Genomic DNA, 18,694 nt, shown 5'->3' on the forward strand with positions numbered 1-18,694 from the left:
TACTCAGTTGCACCTTTTATATGCAACTTAACAGCTTTGTATAAAAATATAGTAGTTCTTGTTTAAAGTTCTCAATATAATGTATGGGCTTCTTTAAGACCTTTAAAAAGGCCTTACCTGCTCCATAGCAGGATGATGTTAGCAAGTAAAATGGATTTGCATATTCACTAGACATATTCATGCAGAATGAAGAAGGGGAAAGAATACTTCAGTGTGTTGTAAAATGTTTAATAACATGCCTTACTAAAACTGTTGCCTTTGTTTCAGTCGTCCCTTCGCATCAAAATGGTCCACATCCGGTTCAACAACTATGGCTGGCAGAGGTAATTCTTTGTGTATTAAATGTACTAGACCAGTGGTGTCCAAACTTTTTTCAAAGAGGGCCAGATTTGATGAAGTGAGGGCCGACCAAAGGGCCAACCTTTTTTTTTAGGATTGAAGTTGTTGCGGGGTTTTTTTTAAGGATTTTACCCCAGGAAATACACTGCCACAGGGGCCAGATTAAACCGAGCAGCGGGCCGGATTAGGCCCCTGAAACAGATTTTGGACATGCCTGTGCTAGACTAAAACTCTCTTTGGAAGTTCTAGAAGTAGCATCTTTTTAAAAGACGGTGCACAATTAATTTATTGAGCAAGAACAACTGTATGCTTAATAAGAAGGGATGCATGATATATGCCATTTCATTACCTTCAATCCCAGTTGCAGGAACTACCAAGTCTGTTCCAAGCCCAGGAATGCTACAGAGATCTCGCAGCGACATAGATGTCAATGCTGCCGCTGGAGCGAAGGCACGTCATGCTGCTGGTCAGCCAACAGGAGCTGGCCGTTTAGCAGCCGCTGGTCTACCTCCAGGATCATATGCTTCACTAGGTGAGGGAATCTGTTTAATGATCTAATAAGCTGCTTATTGGATTTCTCTGTGAATTTAAATACGTTTTTTGTGTGTGCCCTTGCAGTGATGTTTATGAGACACCCAGCTTTGTAAACCGAAAGGCTGTTGTTGCCTAGTTGGTTATTAGTGGTTCAATTAAATCACCTTTTTGTTCACTTCTCTGTGGTTTGTTGGGGGGTACTGGTGAAAAGGTCATTCTAGCATTGAGAGTACTTAAACTTCAATCCTAAGATTATTTTCTGAGGAGCAATTGTGAATGGATTTGGTTAGGACTTACTGAGAGTAAACATGCCTAGGATCAGTGCTCAAAACTCCCATTGTTCTAGGTGCATTTTGCGACAGAGAATTTCATTAGAGTGAGCTGTTTCTGAGCTCTGGGCGCAGTACTGCACCTAAGATTTCAAATTAAAACTACAGAGTGGAAAGATAGGAGGACCTTTTTCTGCCTCCCCACTTCCAGCCACTCTCTGAAGACTGGAGAATATTGGGGGCGGGGCAGGGGAAGGACTAGACCATGTGAAAAATGAACCTAATATTTTAGCTGCAGTTCATTCATTTTCAGCTTTGTATTCTTATTATAGAGAAGTGTGCCTAGACATTCCATTGTTGCACCCATAACCCAGGTTTAAGGTGCCATTTAGTTCCTAGCTTTCATATCTCAGTTTCTAACACTGCTTAGGATCAGTATCAGCTTTGGTTTCCTGCAGCAGAGAGATGAACTGTTGGTGTCTTGGTTGTAGTTTGTTTCTTCATTGTGTTACTAACACCATCCTTTTGCAAGGATGCTGTTGTACCTAATGTGTGCTGAGAGGTTTTGTATGGCTATCTAATGTGTATTTTATGGAGCTATTTTAAAAAAGAGCTAGTGTGATTTTGAATGTTCCGCTGGCATTGGTCCCATCAGCCATGTCTAGTGTTGTTTGCTAGAATCATCACTCCCCCTAGTTTGGGTGATGCCTAATGATTAGGGACACTTTAGGTACCTATGGGCTAACATACATGGTGGTGGTCCTTCAGGCTGCAGCAGGAATAAAAGAGGTCTCCCCTGGTCTGCCTTCTCCTTTGCTATGATACAGGAAGTTAACTGACCTGATGGTTCAGTCCGTCAACCATGCTCTGTTGAAGCACAAATAGGCAACCTGCTTCGTGCATTCAAACAATTCACTCTCATGTTTGTACTATATCAGAAAAAATCCAGCTCCCCGCAATGCAGAAATCCCAACTAGATCATACATGAGAGATCCAACCTCTGTTTTAAAACCTCCAAAGGAGGAGAGTCCACAACCTCCCAGCCCTACTCCTGGGATATCCTGTTTCTTCTGCATACTGCTGCTTCTGTCCTCCTCAGTAGGGAGTCACCACCATGTGTATCTTTCTCTTCAGTGGAGGGGCAGGAATCATTCTATACACTGTGCTTTTCAAAGCAACCTCAGAGTGTTCTAAGGTCTACAACTGCTGTTTTTGAGTCTTGCCTTCTCATTTATCAGCGCTTATCTTATTATTTATTGAATTTATATACCGCCCTGTACCAGGAGGTCTCAGGGCAGTTCACAGAACAAAATCAAAATATAAAACCATAATATATATAATCAAAATAAAAACAACAACCTAATAACACACACACAGACACACCCCAAAAAGAACCACATTTTAAAAGAGCATAAGATGTCAATCGATTCAACCAGATCTTGATATTATTGGGATAGGTTACAAAGGTGAGAATCGTGTGGCTCAAGTACTTCCTACTCCTTCCTCTCAAGCTTGCCTTCTCCAGACTGCAATTCCCTTTCTCTGAGATCGTTTCCTAGGAAGGTAGCACGTGGGTTATCAGCATACTCATCCATGATCTTGGGATATGAAGAGGTTAGGTCAAGAATGGAAAACGACGCCTCCAAGTTCATCTCCTCCTGTCTCTTCCTCCTCTGGGGGGTGGGGGTGTCAGGAATCATTCTGGGCCCTGTACTTTTCACAGCCACCTTGGGTGTATTCTGAGGTTGGCAACTGCTATCCTAGCTCCTCTGGCCCAGAATCTGGGTCCAAGGTGAGAGCATGGAATCGATTTTGCATCTCGATCCCGACAGTCCTACTTCTGTGTGTCACGTTCCTCCAGGGATTCGTCACCTGCAAGGAGTTATCTTCCCAGGGGCACCCCTGCTGTGTTGCTGTTCTAGCAAAGCCCACTCAGCTCTATCAAGAAACTCCGTATCTCACCCTGTAACTCAAAGTATGGCTCGATGGGCCTCGAGTTGCTGTACCTTCTCTTCCAGAAAGGCAACCAATTTGCACTTGTTAAACATGTACTTTTGCATGGTACAGGTGTTGCATGTCACTGCAGTTGCTCCCTCACCCTCCATGTCTCTTGAGATGGTACCATGGGCTTCCCCCTCAAATTCCCCCACTAAATGCCCTCGCAGACGCCCCTGTTTAAGAGCACTCAGCCCACATCCTCAAGCCCTCAATAATAGCTCTCAGGTTTAACAAAGATGCAAGTGTCTGTAAACTTTCTCGTTTCCTTACTGAATGTTCTTTGGCTCTCTTGTCAACACGGTTTATCTAACACACTAAGTTTTCCCTGTTTCTTTGCCTGCTCTTCCAACAAAGAGGATACTTCTGACAAGATGGATGGTAAGACCCTGTTTTGTCTGATTTCTAAACTATTAATCTTGTGAAATCTGTTCATACAATACAGTAGATGTTTGCACACTAATTTCATTGGTGACTAATGTTATTTGTTCACTAATGCATTGCACATTAATCTCAAGGTCTGAATTATGTTTGTCAACTTCTAATACAACATTGCTATTATATGTATGTACAGTGGTACCTCGGGTTACATACGCTTCAGGTTACACACTCCGCTAAACCAGAAATAGTGCTTCAGGTTAAGAACTTTGCTTCAGGATGAGAACAGAAATCTTGCTCCAGTGGTGCAGCGGCAGCAGGAGGCCCCATTAGCTAAAGTGGTGCTTCAGGTTAAGAACGGACCTCCGGAACGAATTAAGTACTTAACCCGAGGTACCACTGTATATGCCTGATCAGTTTTTGAACTACCTTCTCTTAATACTTTAGCTACTGACATTAAAATTAACAATGAATCTTCATTTTCTAGACACCTGTCAGCAAGAGCAGTACAGTTAAATTTTTGTTGTGTTAAAATTTTGCTTTCTGTAACAGACAGTCTTGATTATTTTGCGTTTCTGGGTTGCAAATTTAGGGAACTCAGTAGTTTGATTATACTCACTAGAATTGTGTGTTCCATTTCAGCAGCTTGTTGGGCTCCATTAGAAACCACTTCTGAAGCTTTCATATCTTCTGGAATTGACCTTAGAGTAGTAGTAATGTAACTGGAGCCAAGCCAGTAGTATCTCAGTCTCAGTGGCACACACAGTGCTGGCACATTTGACATTCTTTTTTAAAAATAAAAATATTATTTATGATTTTCAGTTATATACATTTCAGCAGTTTTACAATCATTTTAACATTTCAAAATGTTCTTCCTTCCCCCTTTTTCTGCGGTTCCATCAATTTATTTTTCCTTCATATTCCAAATTAACTTAACATATTCATTTATTCATCTATTTTAAATATATACTCTTATAAAACTGCAGGTTATTGCAATAATCCTGTCAGTGTTCTTATCTGTTTACAGTTTGTTTGTAAATAGTCAATAAATCATTTTCATTCTTTTATAAAAAGTTTGTTATCTTGATTTCTTATTTTTCTGGTAAGTTTCGCCATTTCTGCATATTCCACAAGTTTTTGTATCGATTCTTGTTTTGTCAGTACTTTTTCTTCTTTCCATTTTTGGGCAAATAACATTCTTACCACTGTAGTCTCACACATGAAAAAAATTCTATAGAGTCTAACTCGTTTTCCCCCTATAATTCCCAAAATAAAAAATTCTGGGGTTTTTTAAACAAATGTTATTCTGAACATCTTTTTCAATTCATTATACAGTTGTACCTTGGAAGTTGAACGGAATCCATTCCAGAAGTCCATTCGACTTCCAAAACGTTCGAAAACCAAATCGCGGCTTCTGATTGGCTGAAGGAAGCTCCTGCAACCAATCGGAAGCCCCGTCGGACAGTCAGCTTCCAAAAATAGTTTGCAAACCAGAGCGGTCACTTCCGGGTTTGCAACGTTCGGGAGCCAAAACGTTCGGCAACTAAGCTGTTGGACTTTGCAAATACCCCTTTCTGACTCAGCCACAATTAATTTATTTGGGTACGATTCAGCCAAGTCATGGAGAAGTCTCACTGAAATCAATGGATTTAAGTACTGTATTTAAGTCCAGTAATTTCATTGGCTCTGTTCCAAGCATGACTTTGTTGGATATCACTCTCTATGCTGGATTTCATAAGATTAGTCTGTTCAGAATGCACTTAGTTTGAATATATTGCTCTGATTTGATGTTCATGGCTTTCAAGTCTGCCTACTAAAGGAAAGCTAGTTTTGAATCTTGTTTTGGAGTTAGCTGTGTGAATGTTTCTGAAAGTTTACCTGTTTTTGCACATTGTGGCAGATCTGTTGTACAGCTATGTCAAAAAGTAATTTTAGCAGTGGTGGTGGATAGGTGCAATACAGAACTTTTCATCAGACAAAGAATGTAGCTTCTAATGCAGGGTAACTGCATCAAAAAATATTTAATGGACTAGAATTTAATCTCATATAATACACTTTTTAATATATACACATTTAGGAAGCCAAAGAGTGATTGCTTACCTAATACAAAAAATCTGCTTGGAATGTCATTGTTTAATATTTTTCCCGTTTAGGAACAGCTTCTGAGGATGGTAAGAGACTGAAGCTTCTGCTAAAAATCAAATGCTTTCATCTTATATTTTCATTATCACAAACAACAGCATTGTACAGAGTATATAGTCCCCCATGTGACCTTCAGGGTTAATTCATTAGTTGGCTTGCCTAATAATGTTTTGTTGCTGCAATATTTATTTGCAAAATATTGTGTTTTATTTTATATTTTTTCCAAGTAACCATTCACAGTAAAAATGTATTGGTACCCATTTTATTTTAGATGTGCAAAGTTTTTTGGTGGAAATTTCAACATGCTAGACAGACATTCTCATGCTTTGGGGAAGCAGGTGCTACTATTTATTTGGACTTGAAATTTCTCTTGGAAATCAAGTAGATACATAGCTCAGGTTGGTCCGTCAAGCTGTGGTCAAGTATTGTCAAATGGTCTTTAAAACATTAACTTTACGAGAATGCAAAAATGATGTCCATCAAAAAGTTTAATACTGTGCTTACCTTTGTTTTGTAATTGTAATATGTCCCAGCACTAAACAATGACACTGACTTTTTAAAGATGGAAAATTATGATTAATTTTGCTACATTTTACTCTGTCCTTTCCTGCAAGGAGCTCAAGACTATATATTAACTCTATCCACACAATACCCCTGTTAGGTAGTTTAGACTGAGTTGTGCAGCTGGCTTAACATCACCTAAGGAGCTTCATGACTGAGGGAATCTGGGTCTCCTTGATCCTAGCTGTATAGTATACCCATTAAGCAATGGCCTTTGCCACTGATAACTGCTTGTGTTCCTGCTTGAAGATAGCTGCAGTTACAATATGTATTCAGTGGGAATGTTTTTTGTTGTTTGCCTCCAACTGCAGCAAGGCTAGGGGTCAAGATGCCCTCACTCCTGCCCTTGCTAATGAATCACACCATCATGACATAAAAATATTAATCTACAATGACATTCTTGAAATATTTGACAATATTTGACCAATATTCAAATAGGTGAACATGACTGTTCAGTTGACCAGTATTCCAACCCTATGTTTTGCACCAATAAGCAAATATATCGATCCAGATAAAAAGGAGGATGATTGCCATGTGGATTTCATCATTATTATTGCAGTGGAAGCTGGATCATGTCTTTCTGGTCCTTTTGCATCATACCAAAATGGTGGCACTCTGTATTCCTGCCTTGTACAGGTCAAAGTCTTTGTGCATTTAAGCACCATGTAACCATTACAATGGATGGCAGAGATACTGTCACTGCATGGGTGTTATTGTGTTGAATTTAGCCAAACCTGTTTGTGCATAATAAACTTAACGTGCATAAAACATTGTTTTCTAGTAGCTAAGGGAATAACACTTCTAGACTTTCTGTGAGCTTATTTCTCTACTTGATGAATAAATCTTTCTTTAGGGAGCCAAAAAAGTATGAGAACTATATTGAATGAGATTATACACTGAACTGTACTGCACTTTCTGCTTTTCTTCTGGGTTCTATTTTAATATTCAGCAATATCTACCATTAGTAATTCTTAAATGCTGGAGCAGCGGTTCTTAACTTTTTTTGGGACATGAATGCCTTTGAGAACCTAATAAAAGCTATGGACCTCCTCCCTAGAAAAATACAAATTCATAAATTAAGACAAAAAATTACATGCAATTTATTTTATTTGCATTGGAAGAATCTTTTTTCTGTGTGTGCCTGATTCACAGACCCCATGGGGACCCATTGTTTTTATGGACCTCGGGTTAAGAACCACTGCTAGAGTAATGGGATATTAGGAACCAAAATGTATTTCCCCCCTCTTTAACCCTAAGCATCCTGCTAACTCAGGCATGGGGAACCCCTTGTCCTCCAGATGTTGCAGGACTACAACTCCTGTCATTTCTGACCATTGGCCATGCTGCCTGGGGGCTGATGGAAAGTAGACTCCAAAACCACCTGGAGAGCCCATGCCTCTGCCATCTCAAATCCATCCTGCTAACTCTTCAGTGCAGAACTATTGACTGGGTAGTTTCAGAGCTGTTTTAATCTTAGCTCTTTGAGAGAAAGAAATACACATCCAGCTTAAGTATGGAGAATAGGGTTTGGTGTTTCTCCAACTCTCTGGAGCAAATTTAGGTGTTGTAGGGACTGTAGAGGGGAGGGAGAAATACTCAGAATTGCTTCCCTCCTCCTCCTGATGTCAGCTTAGCAGTATCACTGCATACAACCAAAAGTATTTAAACTGGAAAAAGGGAGACAGGGTCATGGGAAAGCCTGCGAACATTGTGGTTTATTATATTAAATCTTCACAGTCACAGCAAGACACTGGCAAAATTTTGCATTCTGCATTCCCTTTGGAAGTTTACGTTTCTGCTATTCTCTGGTGTATTGAGAAGTTGTGACTGGAGCATCTGCACTCGTCTGTATTTTTTAGCATTTCATCCTCTAGCTGTAAAATAGCTGCTTAGAGCAACAGTCTTACTGCTTTAATGTTTCTCTTTAGGTGACGGAAATATTTCTCTAATACTTGTGCTATGTGTTGCTTGTTTCTTGTTGTTTCACTTTATAGGACGTGTGCGGACCAAGCTTTCAGCACCCTCTATTGGCATGGGAAACTCAAAGACGGATTCCAGAGGCCGTAGTCGAACAAAAGTTGTGTCTCAGTCTCAGCGTATGTATTTCTATGTTGTCGTTCTTACTCTCTTAATAAGATTAAGCCATATGCATAGTGTATAATCATTGACCAAAGGATATGGTCAAATATATATATATTTAAAAACACTACATACTGAGTTGTTGTTCTGTGCCATAGGTTCATCATCGCCAGACAAAAATGAAGGTATTTTTTTTTCAGTGTTTCAGTGTTTCGGGTCAGTAGTCTGCATGCTTTTGGAGTCCCTTATAGTCCGTGTGGTGTTATTTTGAACAAGATATTAAAATGGAAATTTACTTTTTAAAAAAAAACCCACTAAGAAATTATTCCTGTGATTAGGGATTGTGAAATTATTCCTGTAATTAGGGATTGTGAAATTATTCCTGTGATTAGGGATTGTGATTAGACTATATGGAGACCTTACAAATGAAGGTGCATCGTGAAACAGTGTAGTAATTGCAGATTTTAATACAGAGAATAAAGAGTGAATTGATAGTTTATGTTCATGATGCCATAGAAAATATATGCAGCGTGTATAGGATGAGAGAGACAACTAGATTTTGTTTCATTATTAAATGGTCATTTACTGAATGAGACACTGATTTTTCTGTCATTTTAACATAGAATTTGAGTTGCTTTAGGATTAATGTGACTGTTTTCAGTTTGATTTTCAAACACTGGTATTGGAAAAAGGCTATACAACATTGATCTCAACTCAATAACAGGATGCACCCCATACTCTCACTTTAGCACCAGGGAAGAAAGATAAGGGGTTGTCATCCCTGCATTTCTTACACCATAAGGAATGTTTACTGCACACCTACTGCAGCACATTTATTTTTCCTTGCCTACCTGAGAAGTGTAACCTGTAGATATTGATGGATGTAAATTCCAAAGGTGTAGGGGCATAGTTCAGTGAGATTTTTCTCCACTTCACAAATTATGTAGAGGAAATATTGCCAGTGTTTTTGGATACCCATAGAAGATAATATACAAACGAGGAATGCCCTAGAGTATGTGGGCAAATGTCCCTATAAAGACAATAAAGGCAATTTTATTAGCATAGAGACAGGAATTAGAAAACTATATCAGACTCTCCCTAGCTGCAGTAGAGATATCTTGGAAGGCAAAGTGAGATAAAAATACCTGAGAGCTGACTACTGTATTATGATTCAATTGTCATTTTTAATGCAAATATTTGCAACTGCCCATCATCTGGTGGTGCCTGGGACTTTATGTATATGAAAGAAGACTCTTATTGGTGTGCTTTAATAATTGCTATGTTTCATTCCAGGAGATTGCTTAAAGGGTTAATTCCCTAATGTTAATTATGTGGATTTAGAATGTGCCTCTGTTTTTCTTTCCATTCAAAGCCCTTTTTTTGGCATTGTAAATAATATGTTGTGTGGGTTTGGAATTCAATCTTAACATTCTGCTTTAAGGGTTTAATATAGCATACAAATGGTGTGTTATACGAGATATAAAAATTGCACTCGACGAAACTAACTGTAACCCAATAATGTAAGCAAGAAGAGATCATTGTGATAGAGATAAGCTCAATGCAACAAGACAAAACAGTTTCATTTGCTGTGTCCTGCAATGGCAGCTATTGGCCCCATGTTTTTGCAGAATATTGCACTCAGTGCTAGAAGGCGTATCTTCATCACTTTAATGCTAATGGATTTTAAGAGTTGGCTCCGCTTCTGAGCTCATAGCAAATCATCAGATTATGGAGACTTTATGAACTACTTCACTCACTAGCTACCCCGTGTCTTACATTTACACAAAGTGTTGGTGATTATGATGGGCATGTTTGCAAGCTGAATTATACTAATTATAGAGCTTCAATTAAGTGTAGCTTTTTGTTAATTATATATTCAATGCCCACATTTGGACAATGAGTCTCAGCTTAATAAGCCAAGATATGCATGAGCTTCAGGCACCTGCAGAAAGCTGCAATTAGTCATAGTTTATTGTTACATTAGTACTGGGAGCTATGGTTAGTGGCTTCCATACAAGCCAGGCTTGTTTGCACAAAGCCATGCAGATGTGCCTAAAGCTCACACACATCTCGGCTTATTAAGCAAATTTTGATGATCCAAATGTGGCCAATGACAAACCTGGAATTGCTTCTGCATAATGCGTGATAAGCCCCTAGTACTATTGCAGACATGTATGCAAAAGGATCTCAATAGGTGGTAGTTAATGAAAAACTAATACTTTAAGTGACAGTGCTGTCACATTTTATTTATGCAGTATTCTCATTCTGAGACTAGCTGGTTTATTATAGCATGAGCTCACATAGACTGCAGTTGATAAATTAAGTGCATGTACCTATTTTGGTGATTGTGTATATAACGGCAGTATTGCTCATTAATTGCAGAATAAAAACAATATGGTTAGGATAATGTAAATATAAAACAAAATTGCTAGAGACTTAACATATAACCCCGGGAGAGGTTGTTGCTTGGTTGGTTCCAGAGCAGAATAGTTCCTGCTACCTTGAACCATTTTGCTGAGCTTGAATCTTGATATCCACTAGGGATGAGTGGTTCCTCTGTCAAATAAACTGGTCTGAATGCAGTGGCACTCAGCCCTGAATGTGCAGGTACACAGGCTCAAGGTGCTTCCAGATCTAACTGTCATTGGAGACCCATGTAGCCTCAGAATCTAGAAGCACATTTTCCAGCTGCACTTTATATAACAGCTTCTACCATCCCTGGGCTAGGAGAGCTTGACCACAGCAGTTGAGGAATTGGTGACTTCAAAATTGGATAACTGCAACGCACTCTTTGTGGGGCTTCTCTTACGCTTGATCCGGAAACTGCAGTTAGTGCAGGATGCTACAGCATGATTACTAACAGGAGTGGGGCACTGTCAGCATATAGCACCTGTGCTCAGATATCTGCCCTGGTTTCCAATTTGTTACTGGGCTCAGTTCATGGTGTAACTATTATTATAAAGGTGAAGGTACCCCTGAGTGTTAGTTCCAGTCGTGGACGACTCTGGGGTTGCTGCGCTCATCTCGCTCTATAGGCTGAGGGAGCCTGCGTTTGTCTGCAGACAGCTTCCGGGTCATGTGGCCAGCATGACTAAGCCGCTTCTGGCGAACCAGAGCAGCGCACGGAAACGCCGTTTACCTTCCCACTGGAGCGCTACCTATTTATTTACTTGCACTTTGACGTGCTTTTGAACTGCTAGGTGGGCAGGAGCAGGGACCGAGTGACGGGAGCTCACCCCGTTGTGGGGATTCAAACCGCCGACCTTCCAATCGGCTAGCCCTAGGCTCAGTGGTTTAGACCACAGCGCCAGCCGCGTCCCCTTAACTATTATTATATAAAGCCCTTAAGGCTTTGGACCAGTTTACTTGCAGGATCACCTTGCCCCCTATGGGCCCACTCAACCACTTTGATCTGCAGAATTGGCACCATTACAGATGGCACATATTACCTGTTCCACAGTTATAAGAAACTGATCTTTGAGTGTGACAGCACCTACACTTTGGAACTCCCTGCCTATTGACATCAGGCAGGGTTCACTATACAATTTTTGGTACATAATTAAAATAATATGGTTTCGGCAAGCCCACCCAGACACATAAATATTGATTGTTGTTATTGTTTGTTGTTGTTAATTAATTAATTAATTAATTTCCTATACCGGGGGGGGGGGTCCTCAGGGTGGTTCATGTGTTTTGTCCTTTTTATAGTTTATTATTTTTAAATATTGTTAGTTGTGTTTAACTATTATTTGTTGTAACTGCTTAGAGTTTTTACTACAGTCAAGTGGTATATAATTTTTGTTAAATAAAAATAAGCAGGCATCTTACAAGAAGATAAACTTGTAAGCTTTTAATCTAACCATCTTGCTTAAATTATTTGTGGATAGTCCTTTATAAACATTATGGAACATTCAAGGATGTTGGTGTATAAAATCATATTTAAAACTTTAAGGAAAGTTAGATATGTGATTATAATGTGTATTTTAATTGTGCAATTAACTAAAATGGGCAAAGTTTGATAACAGTAGCTTTGAACCGGGAATCTGCCTAAAAATCCAAGAAGACACTATTTTTAATATTTGAAACAATTTATGTGCATTAGCTTTATTATTGCTACTCATCAATTTACTCTAAATGAAACGTTTTAGGATTTCAGATGGTTGTTTCTAAAATGGTCTGTGTAGATTTGCCATTAAATGTCTGTCTATCTGGAATATTATAAATGAAGGAGTGAAAGCCACACATAGGTTTTTCAGTGGCAATGAATTTTGAGGGTGTTGAAAGTGTATTTCTTTTCACCATACAGTTCTGCAGTTGAGAACCTTCAGCGGTGATAATAATTAAATATTCCTATCACTCTGGCAGTCCATGAAAGCTTGTCATTCCTCATAACTAGATCAGCAATGGCGGACAACCTTTCTCAAAGACAGTTTGCTACCACTATCAACTTTCTCCTATTACAGGGTGGTCTGCCTGATGTTGTTGGACTCCAGTTCCCAGCAGCCCCAGCCAACATGGCCTACTGATCAGGGCTAATGGAAGCTGTAGTCCAGCAACATCTGTGGTTGCACATGTTCCCTACCCTTGCCATTAGAGGAGTGTTGGGTGTATGTGTTTGCGCCCACTGCTCTGCATCATGAATGGAGCTCAACACAGAGATTTCTCAAGTCAGCCACCTGAAAACAAAAGTTTGAAAATCTCTGCCGTAAACAAATCTTCACCTGTGTCCCCATAGCTGTCATTTCATATTCTTTAACTATTGGGATGGGCTTGCAATAGCATGGTGGAATCCCCATTTAATCATGGCGGGTTTGTATTTGTGGCCAGCAACCATTTAATCTTGTGGGTCCGTTGTGGAATCTTTGAACTAGAGCAGTAATGAAGATGTTGACCCAAGTCTGCATGGTATTCTTCAGCTATTTCATGAAGATTACATGAAAGCCAGCACTAAGGTGTGATGGTGTGCTTTCCCTCTCTGGTTGTATTTCCATACACACAATGACATAAATATAAAAGTAAGGCCAGGGGCATGTAGATGTTACAAATACTGCTTTGAAATTCTCGTAGTCGGGCACTCATCTTTGGTTGTTCCTTTACAACTTCTGCATGCATGCCAGATACAATTTTTTTGTATCTTTCCCCTCTTCTTAACCCACCCCATTTTGCTTTTCCTTCATTGTATTATCCAAATTGAAGAACTTGTTACCGTTTCTTCAGCTATTAAAGCTTGCACTTAAAATTTACTTGGAATGAAGATATCCAAAGATCTCGATCCAGTGTTTCAATTAAATTTACTGATGAATTTATGAACGCGGTGCAGTTCTTTGTTCGAGAGCTGAAGAACTGTAATTTTGCAGCTTCTGTTTTGTCTGCTTCGTATATAAGCACCTGAGCCTGGTGGAGGCTATGAAAATGCACTGCTTTTTGCGCTAACCCTCTTGTTGCATTCCCCCCCTCTTTTATGTGAACTGACTAAAGCCTTTTTATTTCCATTTGCCATCCATTGTTAATCTGCTCTGCTCCCTCCCTATTCATGGATTTTATACCCTTACCCTACTCCTGCCTTTACACTTGTTCAGGATCACAGTCTGCTAATCCACAGTCTGGTGGTAAGGCTTTTCAGATTTTGTGTGTGCATCATTGTTTGTCCATCCATCACAACAGGATCCTATTCAGCAGAAGCAGTCAATATTTACGCACGTAGGTTAAAATACCCCTGCCAAAAGAAATACCTTGAAGAATCTAAAGGCACATAGGTTTTAGGAATTCAGATGAACAAGTGAGCAGCCTCAAGAGCCAGGATTGAGGGGCAAATTTTATGATGCTCCAAGATGAAATGGTTGCAACCATTTTATAAAGAGAAGCATGCAGTGGCTATTGGTTTTCACACTGAAGATTGCTCCAAATACTACAAATGCCCCAAATGCAAAATACAAAAACATGTGTAGATAGTAATGGGTGACAATCACATACATGTTGTGCTGCTCACACGTTCAGGGAAATAAACAATGTGATAATCAGATATGATAGTCTACATGTAGTTTTCATTATTTTTCATGATGAGTATTCATAACACAGGAAACAACCTGTGATTTCATGCTTTGTACCCCAGAGTCGTCCGCGACTGGACCTAACGGTCAGGGGTCCCTTTACCTTTACCACAGAATTTAACATGGAGCGTATAATTTAATCTTCTAAAAATCCATTTGTTTCATTTAATATTTTTGGAGGGACACCTTAAATTACCAGGGTTAAAACTTACTCAGAATATTTAGCAACAGCTCTTAAAAGGAGGAACCCCAGTGCCTATGTAATTTGAAGTAAAACTCACTGAGTTAATTGGACTTGCTTCCAAGTATATATAGCATTTTGGCCTTCAAGTAGTCTGAATGCTATGCAGGGACCCCAAACACATTTATGCTAAAAAACATACACAATTGGGTTTCGGTACACATACTTTTTTTGCTGAATAGACTCCTGCCTGAAAGAAGGCATTCTACAGCGGTATTTCCCAAACCTCTGATAGCTGACGTACACTTAAATTTTTGAGTTTAAGTTGGAGACACATATATATCCAAAAAGGGTTTATTTTAGAATGTGAAGGTAAGAATTGCATTTGGCGAATTGATGCTGTGGACTTGGAGGGTCCTGCCTCCTGCCTTTCTGTATGTCTTTGTTCTGAGCGTACCGCCTGGAAAACTTCTCAGGTTGGTGACCCATGCATAGAAGCAGTGACAAGCATCTCTTGAGAGCAGGTAACTGCTTTGTTGAAAGTGAGTGAATCTTAACAGAATACAGTAAGAGAGCATATTGCCTGCAGATTGCTAATGGTGCTAAGAAGGAACCACGGCCAGAACAGGGCATCATACAGAAACACAGTCTCCTTAGTGCAGGGTTGGGGAACTTCATTGAGGTGTTGCTGGAATAAAGCTCCCCTCATTCCTAACCGCTGATGCTGGCTAAATGTTGATGGGAATTGGAACCCGACAAAATTTGCAGAGTTTCAAGTTCTCCATTCCTGCCCTAGTGACAGTTGCTGTGGACTAAGAGGAGCCTTTACTTCTCACTGCGCACCAGTGTGACAAAGCATCTAGTTTGGGAATTGCTGTTCTATTCCATTAGCACATTGTATCCGAATGGACACGGTGATTCACATAGCATTTGCATGGTGCATTGACTTGCCCCTCCATCCTCCATCTTGATCCTGTTTATATAATGAAGTACATAATGAAATGGATTGTTTAAATGTATGTGGTTATTTTGATTTGTCTTCAAGGATTGGTCATGTCAGGCCATATCATACTACTACAAAGAAATCTACGTGTTAAAATAAAACCAGCCTGTCGCGCTTTTTAAAATGGGTGGGACTGCTGTCCTTCAGCCCTACACAGTTATGCTGTAAATGCATTGAAAATGAAAAGTGTTAGGATATCATTATTTACCAACAAGTCACTTTATCTTCACTTGCCAAGTTTGGTTCTATTTTGTGTTAGACAAAGATGTTCAAAGACACAATTTGTACAACGATTTACAGGGCAGTTTGCCATGAGCTTCCACGCTTGTGCTTAGGATACAATGGAGGTTTTCCTCAACTTAGCTTTGCAGACAGGGGTTTTTTGCCACTGCAGAGCTCTCAACAGTGGCTTCTGAAAGTGCAAATAGAAGTTGTCACATCAGCAATAGCCAGCAGAACCCCCGTCCTCCCCAAGACGAAACTGGACCAGCCAAGGATCTGTGGGATTCTAAACAGGGCCATCTATCAGGGATAGACTTTGTCAAACACACACATGCCTGGAGCTAGTGCAGGAAAAAAAAGCAGTTTTATTGCCCTCCCACCTTCCCTAGCCAGCACAACTGACACTACTTTAGATGCAGCCATGGCCCCAGTGCTCTGTTCAGTTCTGCTATTCCCAGCCAGGATTGCAGCCTAAAACATTTGGAAATAGGATGTCTCTGTTTTTATACTCTGTGCATGTGAAACTGTTTATTTAACGTAAAGTTCTAACTTGCAAACCTATTGTCAAAGAAAATTTAGTACTTGGATGTTCAGGTGTAATTTAAAGAGCTGCTTTAGGTGATCACAAGTTCTTCAGGGCATGCACCTAGTTGCCAAATGACATCTCTTTGCAAGGCATCAGAGGCTATTCTCTGGTTTCCCAAGTTTCAGGAATGGCTTATTGGTTAGCATTGATAATTGCTTTTGGAAATGGAGTATCAGCCCCACTGACCTTGGCACCCCCGTCCAATTAAAGTTGGGAATGTTACACAAAATAAGCAGTTTCCTTCCAGCTATGTCTCTGGAGCATCAAGACTCTTGTAATTAGTTCCTAGCTTGTGATGATGCATTAATATGCCCCTGGCAGTTTAATGCGAGTGGTATGTGTTTTAATTATTAAAATTTGGAAATTAGTATTTAAGGAGGTACAAATATTAAAAGCATATTTTGTGCATGAACTAATAAACTTTGCTTTAACACAGCACACATGTTCCAGATTCTATGCTGTTCATTATCGTCAGGTTCTTCCAAACAACTTCTCAAACCATTCCATTCTACCATAGCTGTTTCATTTATCTTGAGATTTTTCTTTTACTCCCAAGCAGTTATGCATTGGAATGTATAGCTTATGTTTGCTTTGCTTTGCTTTCAGCTGGCAGCCGTTCTGGTTCCCCTGGAAGAGTTTTGACTACAACTACACTCTCAACTATGAACACAGGGGTTCAGAGAGTGCTAGTCAGTCATGCAACAGCACAAAAGCGAAGCAAGATTCCGCGAAGTCAAGGATGTAGCAGGGAGGCGAGTCCTTCAAGACTGTCAGTTGGTAAGGCTTGCTAGCTAGTCATAGCTTCTTTCTTTTATATCTCTCACATAGTCACTGAATTCAGGTGATCTGAGTCCAGGTTTGCTGAATATCTGCTTGTAAATTGGGTCTTCCATGTCATAGCCTGAGATTAGTAACACATTAGGTAAAGAATAGTAAGCATCTTACTATTCTCCTTTAGATTGGAAAAGCATACTCAGTAAACAAAGCAAGCTCACTAAATATCCAGTCATCACCTCCCAGGCTAAGGCTTATTTCACACACTAGGTGGTTTTTCCAGCAATGCCCACTCCCTGTCGCTTAATATATGTATGTGGAAAAGCATTCTCACAGGCATAGGTTTATTGCATGCATGTTTCACAGTTCTAAGTATATATGAAAAGCGAGAAGCACCTCTTAGAAATACAGAAAATGATGAAAATGAATATCCTTGACTTTCAGTCTTATCTGCAGGTATGAACAAATATGCAGCATATATTAATTCCGCCCTATTTCCCCCTAAAGTTAGATGTGCCTAATTCCATTCGCACTTTAACTCTTTTCCAAATGGGCACATGATAAACGTGCGCTTCTGTTGAAGTGCCTGTGTTTTCTGTAAGTCAAAGTAAGGAGAAATGCATATATTTAGGTGTCATTCGTGCTTTAGAAAAGTGGGGTCTTGTTGTGAAAGGTAACATGTGGGATTGCATTAAAATGTCAACTCTTTCTGTGTCTTCTCCCTTTCTGTGCTGCTGTTGGTCTGCGCCCTGAATCATACTAGCACGAGGTAGCCGTATTCCTCGGCCTAGTGTGAGTCAGGGGTGCAGTCGGGAAGCCAGCCGTGAAAGTAGCAGGGATACAAGCCCTGTCCGCTCTTTTGCGCCCCTTGGTAAGTACTTGGAGAGCTTGTTCTGCATGGCTGTGTTTGCCCTTGATTATCTGCTAATATAAGCTAAATAAAGAGATGGCATTTAACAAGACAGTCTATTAAGTCTGGCTGAAGACTTTGCCCATTTGAAGAGCCTAAAAATGCCCTCCGTAATTCTAGAGTGACGACGCAATCCAGAAGTGTATGCCTAGCAACCCCCAAGGTTCTTCCACACATGCCAGTTAGCCATCCCTTCAACGCTCTTGCCTCCCAGTTTCTCTTGTAAACGAGAAATCATTTTCAGTGTTACACATACTATTCCCCCCCACCCCGTAACCTAATCATCAACTCTTGCACTAAAACCCAAACTTCTTTTGAAAACTGGAGTTCAAGGAGCAGTTTGGGAGTTCTTCAGGGTTGATACCTGTTTGGGAGAAGCACACTATAGTATCTCTGATTATAGGTGCACACTTCTGGATTGTTCCCTGGCGCAAATGATTGTAAAATTGATATTCTGAGAATCAAGGTTTGCCCTTTGTTTCTGTGTTGCACATGCTTATCAGCCGTTCCTTCTTACCGTACTAGATTTGTTTTGATTTTCCCCTGTTCTTGATCTTTAGTATGAAAATCATAATGCATTTAATAATTTTATAGTGTAGTAGTGGCAATGCAGTTTCAGAGGACTCGTTTTTTTACCCTGCAAAACCGGCAGATTCACAGCACAGTCAAGA

The 18,694-nt window shown here is 39.9% G+C and overlaps 1 protein-coding gene across 50 annotated transcripts in view; it reads left to right on the forward strand.

Moving 5' to 3' along the window:
• Positions 1 to 18,694, forward strand: part of CLASP2 (cytoplasmic linker associated protein 2) — a 121,101-nt gene that overhangs the window by 67,528 nt on the left and 34,879 nt on the right. For 14 of the 50 annotated variants that reach the window (XM_083577567.1, XM_083577575.1, XM_083577615.1 and 11 more), the window contains 8 exons: positions 268 to 323; positions 701 to 871; positions 3,495 to 3,518; positions 5,669 to 5,686; positions 8,213 to 8,314; positions 8,456 to 8,482; positions 16,946 to 17,116; positions 17,877 to 17,984. In XM_083577567.1, coding sequence (XP_083433693.1) covers positions 268 to 323; positions 701 to 871; positions 3,495 to 3,518; positions 5,669 to 5,686; positions 8,213 to 8,314; positions 8,456 to 8,482; positions 16,946 to 17,116; positions 17,877 to 17,984 — 677 coding nt within the window. The remainder of the gene's footprint in view (positions 1 to 267; positions 324 to 700; positions 872 to 3,494; positions 3,519 to 5,668; positions 5,687 to 8,212; positions 8,315 to 8,455; positions 8,483 to 16,945; positions 17,117 to 17,876; positions 17,985 to 18,694) is intronic. The other 36 variants (XM_083577600.1, XM_083577570.1, XM_083577614.1 and 33 more) reach the window with 8 other exon arrangements.

This window comes from Podarcis filfolensis (assembly GCF_964270895.1).
Source record: "Podarcis filfolensis genome assembly, chromosome: 12".
NCBI lineage: Eukaryota > Metazoa > Chordata > Lepidosauria > Squamata > Lacertidae > Podarcis > Podarcis filfolensis.